This window comes from Dermacentor silvarum, chromosome 7, assembly GCF_013339745.2.
Source record: "Dermacentor silvarum isolate Dsil-2018 chromosome 7, BIME_Dsil_1.4, whole genome shotgun sequence".
Classification (NCBI taxonomy): domain Eukaryota; kingdom Metazoa; phylum Arthropoda; class Arachnida; order Ixodida; family Ixodidae; genus Dermacentor; species Dermacentor silvarum.
The window spans coordinates 88320063-88330551 of NC_051160.1; the positions used below are offsets into that span (position 1 = coordinate 88320063).

The 10489-nt window shown below is 50.5% G+C and overlaps 1 protein-coding gene across 1 annotated transcript in view; it reads right to left on the bottom strand.

The window, feature by feature from the left end:
- LOC125946853 (uncharacterized) overlaps window positions 1-10489 on the bottom strand; it is a 51639-nt gene extending 41150 nt beyond the window's left edge. The window contains exons 1-2 of the mRNA XM_049670943.1: window positions 10390-10489; window positions 6069-6145 (exon numbers count right to left, since the gene is read on the bottom strand). Of these exons, the coding sequence (XP_049526900.1) occupies window positions 6069-6145; window positions 10390-10402 (90 nt within the window). The 5' untranslated portion in view covers window positions 10403-10489. The remainder of the gene's footprint in view (window positions 1-6068; window positions 6146-10389) is intronic.

Here is a 10489-nt window from a genome sequence, read left to right on the forward strand (position 1 = left end):
TCCGGGGCGGCGCTGCCGTGTTAAGCCTGACGCCGCCGTACGTGGCAGCGAGGAGGTAGGCGAGGCGTTCCGCCGCCTTTGCCGCCGCTCACTCGCTTGCTACGGTTTCTCGACGCTCACTATGGCGCACATCGCTGGATCCCAGCCGGTCGCTTCTACTTCTACCAGGAGGGAGTGGAGATGGTGCTGTTATTACAGCCCCACCCGCCCCCGGTGCTATTGTACAAGCTACCGCCGGGCCTTCGTCGCAAGAAACCACTGCCATGGACTTCCAAGACATCTCGGAAGATCGCCATGACGACTCTGCCATTATGGATGAGGACCTTTCGCAAGGGACGCCATCGGAATGTCCTTATTCCAATTGGTCTCTACACCTCAAGCGAAGAACGAAGAAGAAGCTCGCCAGAGGCGAGCAAGTACGCGTGGCAGGCAGGGTGATCTCTCCGGTATCACCCTCCTCAACCACCGCGTTTTCATCAACATCCTACGCAGCTGCAAGCGCTGGGGCATCAAAGAAGCCTTCTTTTAAGAAGAGGCGACGACTCCCCCCCCCTGCCACGTAGCGACTTCAAAATCATCATCCGGCCCAAGAAAGGCCTTCAGGTGAAGAGCTTCACCAACCACCAAATCTCGAAAGCCGTCTCGGCCGCCTGCGGAGGAAAAGTTGACGATTCGCATTTCCTCGTGCGCTTGAGACCCGGTTCCAACATAATCATTGTTAGTACCCCAGATCAGGAGGTCGCCGATATTGCGCGCAAGATCACGCGGATTGTGTTAGGCGGCAACCTTTACGAAGTTAACTCTTACGTTGCGGCACCGGACGGAGTGGCCCGGGGCGTCATTCATGGAATCGACCCGGATACCCCGCCCGAGGAGCTTATGACCCACCTAAGGGTGAGGACCCAAGGCGTGGAAATCGTGCAAGCCCGCATGCTGGGAAAGACCAAGACGGCCGTGATCACGTTCAGCTCTCACGTAGGTTCCACGATACGTCTACTACTACGGAGGGGAGACCGAGTGCCACCCCTACAAGCCCACAAAACAAATCTGCTACGTGTGCCAGCGCATGGGACACCGATCGGACGTTTGTCCTACCCCGAACATCAAGATATGTCTAGCTTGCGGGACGCACGACCCCACGGACGACCACGAGTGCTCGCTCAAGTGCGCAGTCTGCGGCGAAGCCCATGCCACGGGGTCTCGCGAGTGCAAGCAAAGGCTGAAAAACAACAGTACTACCACCAAAAAGCATCCTCCGCCCGGAAGGTGGACGGAAGACTACGACAATGGTGGAGGAAGGACAAGGCGAAGCCACCTGCGGTGGTTCAGCTCGGAGTCGTCGGCGAGCCGTTCGAGGTCCCGGGCCCAGTCCAGGTCGAGGTCCCGGTCCAGGTCGAGGTCCCGGTCCAGGTCGCGATCCCAGTCCCAGTCCAGGTCCAGGTCCCGATACCGCTCGGAGTGGCCAAAGCCAGGAGAGAAGCAAGGGCAGCGGCCGCCTTCTACCTCGTCATGCACGTCTAAGCAGAAAAACCATTCGGGCAAGAAGAAACAAGCCAACAACAAGGTGAGCCGGAATCAGTCTAGTACCTCCTCCGCTCAAAATACCAGTGACAATAGTAACTGCTCCCCAGAATGTACGCGCATTAGGGAAGAAAATAAAAAACTCAAAGCTCAGGTTAATGACCTAAATCAACGCATGCAACGCTTAGAAGCGATGCTAAGCAAAACAAACAACAACACACAGGCAGGGCCGCAAAGCGGAACGAAAGGCTACCAGCCCACCATTTCCATTCCTCCCCCCTCAAGAACCACCACGCCCTCCTCGCTCCCTGGTGCTGTCTCGGCAGCAGCAGGCCTGTCAAGTGTAGTCACCCTCGAAAGCATTTATGCTACGATGCAGCAGATGCTTTACCAGATGGGCGAATTGAACAATAAAGTCAAGGAGAACACACTAAGCAGTGAAGACCTTGAAAGAAGAATACGCAAGGTTGAGTTTGGCTCGCGCAAGCGGGTTGACGACGAGAACAACAACACACGCGTCAAGGCTTACAGGCGCACAAACAATACGGGTGACGTCAGCGACGCCGACAACTGCGACGGCGGCGGCATGAACGTCAGCAATGGCTAACACCACACGCAGCGCCCACGAACACCTCGAGATCTGGCAGTGGAATTGTCGCTCTTTCAACAAGAAGGCAAGTTCGCTCCAGCTCTTCATCCAAAACCACCCATACCCCCCCGACGTCATCTGCCTTCAAGAGGTCGGGAACCAGCCCATCAAGCTACGGGGTTACTACGTAATTAGACACGTGGGATCACCAAAGGTTGCGGTTTTAGTTCACAAAACGGTGACGGCCGTGGGACAACATTATCAACATCATGACATTAACCACGTGCTAGTGGAAGTCCTCCCGCAAAAGAGGGGTAGACGTAGCACTTTCATCTTGAATTTGTACAGTCCGCCGAGGGCTCAAAAGGACGACTTCCGCAACATCATTTACGACAGCGCGAGAGCCGCTGGCTGCAACCAGCTGGTAGTGGTGGGCGATATGAACGCTAGACACACGGCTTGGGGCTACCAACAAGACACGCAGAAGGGGAGGTCGCTCATCGATGCGGTTGACCAGACGGGCCTCGAATTGATAACCAACCTCCTCCAACCAACCCGTGTAGGCAACAGTGTTAGTCGGGACACGTTTCCGGACCTGTCATTTATCAAAAACGTAAGAGAATACTCATGGACGCACCTGGGCGAAACACTGGGCAGCGATCACTACATCCTCAGCATCTCGGTGTCCACCCCGAAACTCAAGAGAACAATTGGAGAAATTAGGCTCACGGACTGGGAGGCGTACAGGCAGTACCCCCCACCCGAAAGCGGTATAACGGACATAGCGGAATGGATGAAGCACCTCCGAGACGCCCACATCCAAACCACCAAAACCATCCAGCGCACGGTCGAGACACCCGAAGTCGACCGCCGGCTTTTACACCTGTGGGAAGCCCGTGAGGGCCTCCTCAAACGGTGGAAGCGACAGCGGTTAAACCGGAAACTCCGTCTACGAATCGCTCAAATAACAGAAGAAGCCAGAGATTACGCGACCGAGCTGACGCAGCAAAATTGGGTCCAGTTTTGCACCTCGCTCAAAGGTACCCTGAGTACGGCGAAGACGTGGGCCATCCTGCGTTGCCTGATCGAGCCCGACAAGGCCAAAGCGACAACCAGTCGGACACTTCAAGAAATCGCTCACAAATTCCCCGGGAATGACCAGGATCTGATTGACACCCTAAAAACCAGATACCTGGGTAGCGACCCCATACGACCCTGCCTCCTAAAATACGAAGGGGAACCAAGACCTGAACTGGACGCTCCGATCACGGAGGAAGAGGTGTATGCCGCGGCACGAGCCTCACAGCGCAACACTGCTCCCGGGGCTGACAAAATCACCAATGCCATGATTAGAAACCTGAGCCCGAAGCACATCCTGGACTTGACCGAATACCTAAACGAGGAACTCTGGAGCAAGGGCCACGTACCGAACGAGTGGAAACACGCGGAAGTCGTGACCATTCCCAAGCCAGGCAAGAAGCCCGCGATCGACGCCCTACGTCCCATCTCGCTGACTTCGTGCCTCGGCAAGCTGTACGAGAGGGTCATCGGAGCTCGCCTCCAACACTACATAGAGGACGGTGACCTCTTCCCGCACACCATGCTTGGCTTCAGGCCGGGACTTTCTGCGCAAGATGCTTTCCTAATCCTGAAGGAAGAAGTTCTCAAGGGCATCCCGAAGGGAGGAGAACACCTCCTGCTCGCACTCGACCTGAAAGGGGCCTTCGATAACATCTCTCACGAGGCCATTCTCAAGGGACTGAACGACATCAGCTGCGGAGAGCGCATCTTTAATTACGTCAAATCATTCCTGACGGGCCGGACGGCAACCATCGGAATAGGCCAGACTCGATCGGATACGATCGACGTGCCGAACAAAGGAACGCCGCAAGGGGCGATAGTCTCCCCGATTCTCTTCAACATCGCGATGCTAGCGCTGACCAAAGAGCTGCGGAAGATCCCGGACCTCGGTTACGCCCTATACGCGGACGACATCACGCTCTGGGCCACCAAGGGCTCCCTCGCGCAAAAGGAGGCGACCCTTCAGGAGGCCGCGACGGCCGTGGAGAGATTTGCGGCAGCGAGCGGGATGCGTTGCGCACCCGAGAAGTCCGAGGTGATACGGGTTCACGGAGGAGGAATCTATAAGTCACCCGGCCCTATCGAACTCTATCTAGAGGACCACAAGATCACGGAAAGCAAAAAGACTAGGATTCTGGGTTTTTGGATCCAGAGCAACTTGAAAGCATCCCACACCATCCAAACCCTAAGGTCCACCACCAACCAGATCTCGCGGATTATCAAACGAATAACAAGAAGCCGCAAGGGCATGCGAGAAGAGGACACGCTCCGCCTCGTCCAGGCTCTGGTGATCAGCAGAGTAACGTTTAGCATGCCGTATCACTACGACTCGCTAAACAAACGCGACCAAGAACAAGTCGATGCCATCATCAGAGGCGCGTACAAAACGGCCCTGGGTCTCCCTGTTACCACCTCAAACGAGAGGTTAGCGGCTCTCGGCATCCACAACACCTTCGCTGAGCTGTCGGACGCGGTTATGGCTTCGCAAAAAGCCAGACTACAGAACACGGCGGCGGGCAGAGCCATCCTCCACCGGACCGGCACGGCCACGGAGCTTCGTGCCCTCGATGGGCAACGATCACTCCCGCCCGAGGTCAGAAGCAAGATCACGGCGAACCCCATACCAAAGCACATGAGTCATGAACTCCACGAAGGACGACGCAAGGCGCGGGTCAACAGACAGCGCCGACAATTCAAGAGTGACCCGTACGTACAGTATGTGGACGTGGCGGCGTACCCCGCAGGGGGCCTCTTCGCGGTAGCCGCCGTGAACGGGAGAGACAACTCCTTAACCCTCGCGGCCTCCGTCAGGGCAGAGCACCCAGCTGCGGCTGAGACCATAGCCGCAGCGCTAGTAATAAAACAACATGACAGGGTGGGCAGGGAAGTTCATGTCGTTACCGACTCGCAACAGGCCTGCCGAAACTTTACCAACGGACGAACACCGGTGCTGGCGGCTCAAATTCTAGGCCCGAGGCTACAAGAAACCCATCAAATCACTTGGACGCCGGGTCACGCGGGACTGGAGGGGAACGAAAGGGCGAACGCCTTAGCTCGAGCGCTAATTAACCGAGCGGGGCAAAACCAATCGTCTTATCAATCCCCTTCCTTTACCTTTGTGCCCCTGCCATCAAATTACTGCGACCGACTCGAAATCCAGCGACTCAACCGCAGGATTTATCCTCCCCCTCACAAAAATCTCAGCACTGAAGAGGCAATAGCCCTCAGACTTATCCAAACAAACACATTCCCCAACCTACACAGATACAGCAAAATATACCCACAAACATATCGCGGCATCTGCCCCTGGTGCGGCGACACACGCCCTACACTCTTTCACATCTCGTGGGGGTGCGGGGGCAAACCTCAACATTTAAAGACGCCTAACACGTCATTTGAGCGGTGGGAGGTACAGCTGACCGGCGATACCCTGGCGGGACAACAAGCTCTCGTCCAGCAAGTACGTCGAGCAGCCATGGCCAGTGGAGTCCTGGAATGAGGACACCACCCACTCGTCCTCAAGATCAACGATCTGAATGGTCTAAATAAATGTTTTTCTCTCTCTCTCTCTCCTACTCTACCGATGGACATGAAATAGCTTATTGGAGTAATATATCCGAGGAACCAATTAAACGAACACACAAAACCGATAAAGCATAGGTTTAATTTATCGCAATCATGTCACCCTTCACGACGTCGTCTATCAGTGAATGTCCCATTCTATGTCAATTGACTTAGTACTAAAAGTTTTCTTTTTATTTTACAGCTGTCAATACCTAAACATAACATGATGGCACATAAAATTTTTCCGTCATAACTTTCTGTGCGTATCTTATGTGGCATACGAAAACATTCCTAGATGAGAGTATTTGCTCACATTTGTGACAGCTTCAGCGAGGTTCTCAGTTTTTGGTCGCCAAGTTCTTCGATAATCTAACAGCCAGGATGTTCCCCCTGGAAATTAATAAGGCGGCAATCAATTTGAAGCATGACCCGTAATGCAGCTGCGAAAGAATTGGTTCGTGTGGATTATTGTAGCCGAAACCTTTATAGAAACATTTTTTTTTTAATTCTGAGGAATTAAGAAACAATATTTGCAAAGATTCAGTATATATTCTATGAAAGCCTGTTTGAAGATAATTGTATTAAAATACTTGCAAAATTATTTGGCGTTTCATATGTTATGTGTAACACATATCAATATTCCCATCGGTACACTTTCATAAGCTAATCGCATAAATTACGCGAATCACAGCACTCTGCAAACTATGATCCACAGCACAAAACGCATAGGCAAATTCATGTATTTTAGATCAAGCTTTCTGAATAATGCCTCGGACAGCGAACAATGATACTTTCACCACAACAAAGAATGCACGACGCAGCGCCAGCAACCGGCGAAGTGCACAGAACAAGCATCCTGCCGTGAAAACGAACAGGCCTTGACTAATCAGATGAAGGGTCCATTCTGTAAGAGTCCGACGAGTGGACTGTCTACTTCGGCTGTCGCCACTGGCTCCCGCTCCACGAGCGCGAAGGTGCGAGCCAGTCTCATTCGCGCTCGTGAAGGGGGAGCCAATGGCGACAGCTGAAGTGGACTGTCCACTAGGTGGACTTTTACAGAATACCCCCCCCCCCCCCCCGGTGCACGTCTTCTAATCCCGCGCTCTCCACTGCAACCAATCATGACCAAAAGAGGTCGTTCCGTAATTGTCTATTTTTGTAACCGCCATTCCGCATACTGAGGAGTATGGGTCACGAACCGTTGCACCGGGTAGTCAAGAACCGGTGCACGCTAATATCAGTGCAATCTGGAAAATGCCACTACAATTTTTGCAGTACACACGAAGTTTTCACCGTTTATGTTCGCTTTGGGAGTGTACCATTAGCATCCTCATTTGCTGCCTTCTCATTTTTTCACAAGGCACCACACACAGCTGCGAACCCAGTGAGAATTTACACGCCGGCTGGTGCTATTATTACTCTCATTATCGCCCCCGAAAAATTACCGGCTGTATATATGCGATCTTGTACAAAGAACATTTGCATATTTTTATACTAGAAGCATTGCCATTTTCGCTTTCAATAAAATAAAATGCACACGGATAATATGCCGGGGAAGCTGTATAGCAATAGTTGAATATTAAACGACCTGTGATCGCACCTGCCTGAATCCGACGTCGCCGTTGCTCATGAACGAAAAATAATAAAATGATGGAGCTATATTACGGCTTTTCTAGTTGTAGCAATTAACCACGCTGGGATAACGACGGCCTTTAAACTTTATTTCACGGGTTTTGCAGGTTGCCCACCGTATGCCGCCGCTGAGAATTTTCTTCTATTTGTATGACTGAACAATGCACGCGGTGTCCGCGAGGGGCGCTGTGTGTCAGCTCGAAACTCCAGCGCTGGTTCCCCATAGCGCCTCCTCGCAAGGTACGACCCGCTTGTGAAGCGAATCGTAAAGCTACGTGCGCGCATGCAACCAGGCAATTTCGGGCTCAGAATACCGCTCTGGAGAGAGCAGCACAAGCCGCAGCTCGCCGTCGACGCCGGGCGGACAGTTGATTTCGTTCTCGGGAAAAAGACGCAAGGAGACTTCGCCGCGAAAACCTTCTAGTGCGTGCTGCCGAAAATGGAGCTCCTATGGAGCCGCTGCTCCAGCTTGGACAAGCGGCTGTAGCCTGGACAGATGTTTATAGTGCTGCAAGTGCTACTGTGCTGTGCCACCTGTGGCCGATTGTAACTGTTTGTCTGTGCTTCTTTCTTTCTCTATCTCTACTTTCCTGTCACTTTACCTCGCCCTCTCCTCTCTCCCCAGCGTAGGGTAGCAAACCGGATCTTCCCATCTGGTTGACCTCCCTGCTTTTCCCCTTTCTTCTGTCTCTCTCTCTCTCTCCTCAAGCTTACGCTGTGACTGCTGCGTGTGCCGCGATAGCATGTAACCTTTTTCACTTGCACGGTATGGCAATCTGACACAGATACGCTTTGTGAAATCTAGCACAAAGCACTGTTCTCAAACGCTTGTGGCGTGCTGTTCGAAAAAGAGATAGGGCCCAGCAATTGTCAATGCTGACGAAGACAACGTCTATGTACGAGTTTGTTGAAGCGATTCAGTCAATAAGTTTTCTTTATATCTCTTCATTGTGTATTTTCCGGCTTAATTTCTATGTAAATAATGACTGAATAGATATCTTATCCATGTAGTATTTCGCAGGGAATCCTGTCAACCGTTCTAGTTTAGCGTCAACACTTAGTTGACCCTTTCTTTTTTCACTAATATCTGATATTCATCTCATATAAACATTAGGTTTATGCACATCAATTTAATGTTCTTGTGTCGCAACGTCTATTATGAGACTCGCGCGGCAGTACTGTACAACCCAGCTCTTCTCCGTCCCAGATGGATGGATGCATGCTATGAGCATCCCTTTTGAAACCGCGTGACGGCTTGTGTCATGAAGCTCCATTTTTCTAGTTTGCTGAATGTCATACCTATTGTATTATGACCATACAACAAATACCATCATCAAACATATCCAGCAATTATTAGGAAATTCGTATTTTCACTTATCCTTCATTTGAAGTCTCCCTACGTTTCTATCACCAAATTTGAAAACTGCCTTTTACTAATCTCTATCCCTGAACCCGAACTGAGGCACTTCGTTCCAACTGGCTGTTGCACTGCTGTTAAGCTTGATGGCCCTTGACGGTTGTACGGCAGAGGGCGACAGCGACACAGGCCCTCACATCCCAATTTTTCTATAACGTGAATTGGATTATTTATACAAATGTTTGGTTATATGCTTCATTTTGTACTGTTTCCACGTGTTCTCGGCATGTTAAAAATCATATGATACAATTTTAATCTTCATATTGCATCAGAAGTCACCCAACTGACCGCTTTCTTTCTGGAAGTGGTTCTTTTCGTTTCTTTCTGACCATTTTCTTTTTGGATGTTAAGCAAATCCGACATAAGCCAACCCCATGTGCTAGCCGCGGTGTTTATCACGGGGTTAATCCCGAGGGTTCATTAAGGTACGTCGGTCCTTCCTCCCCGTGAAGATGGTTAACCAGAGAAGCTGAAGCGTGTGGCCCGGTGTTTATCATTGGGTTAATCCCGAGAGTTCATTAAAGTATTTTTCAAATATGAGTTTATACACACGTTCGGCTGTGACGCAGAGAACGACATCACTGACGGTTTGCCCGCAGTCCGCCGCTGTCGCTTGCGTCCGATGTCGCAAGTTTGCTCGGTGGTGTGGTTAGCAGCATTCGCCAGCCATTACCGCTTGAAATTCTCCCAAATTAAATTGATTCAAAATTAAATCTGTTCGTTACTTAAGACAATGAATGGAACATATCCCCTTAAGAAATGGCTCGTATCCCAATAAAAGCGGACTCCCCATTACGACCACAGAAGTGAAATTATAGGCTGGAATGATGAGCATAAACGCAGTCAGCTGTGGAGCGACGACGAAAGCGACGAAAGCGGTAGCAGAGGCTCTTAAGCTACCTTGAAAAGCCGCAGTCCTTGCTCAAGGTAATTTTTAAGTATAGTCTTCATATCTATTAACCAATCTGAGGAATCTTACTTTTGATGACATTGTTCTTAATCTCTTTAAAATTACCTCTTATTCTTTAAGCACGTGCTCGGGCTCGGCACGGCATCCAACGGCACGAGCGCAACCCGAGGGGTGCCAACGAGCCAGCTGCGGAAGAAGGCGACGACGCTCGAGCCCATGCTGATGATTATAGTTTTCTGTGCACAGGCGATTTCGCCCAGCCATATAAGATTTCGCTTAGAGATATCAAGCTTCGCTTTAAAGAAAACGCACATATCAGTTTCGGTTCTTGGCTGCGAATAAAGCAGCCTTCTATTCATAACAAAAATTCATGTTATCAGCGTCACGTCTTTTATATTTTTTTTAAATATACCCTTATTGTCAAATAAAACAATCACTGAAAAAGAATTATGAGTTTTCGTCCGGCACAGGATTATATATGCAAACCGTGTAAGGTGTTCTTTTACTGACCATTATAATGCTGTTTACCTTTTCCCCGGTGGCCGTTCATGGTAATGTCTTACAGGCTAGTGAAATGAGATACATATAAGTTTTCCATTTTCAACCATTTTTAATTTTAGTTTAGATTGAATATCACATTACTTACATAATACACAATGTTTCAGTATAGCTTACCGTAAGTAGACATCTTGTAGCAGTGGCATTCTGGTTCTTCTGCTTCCGTGCAAAAGCCACCGCTGTTCTCTAGTGTCGTGCAATAGACGTCACAAACATC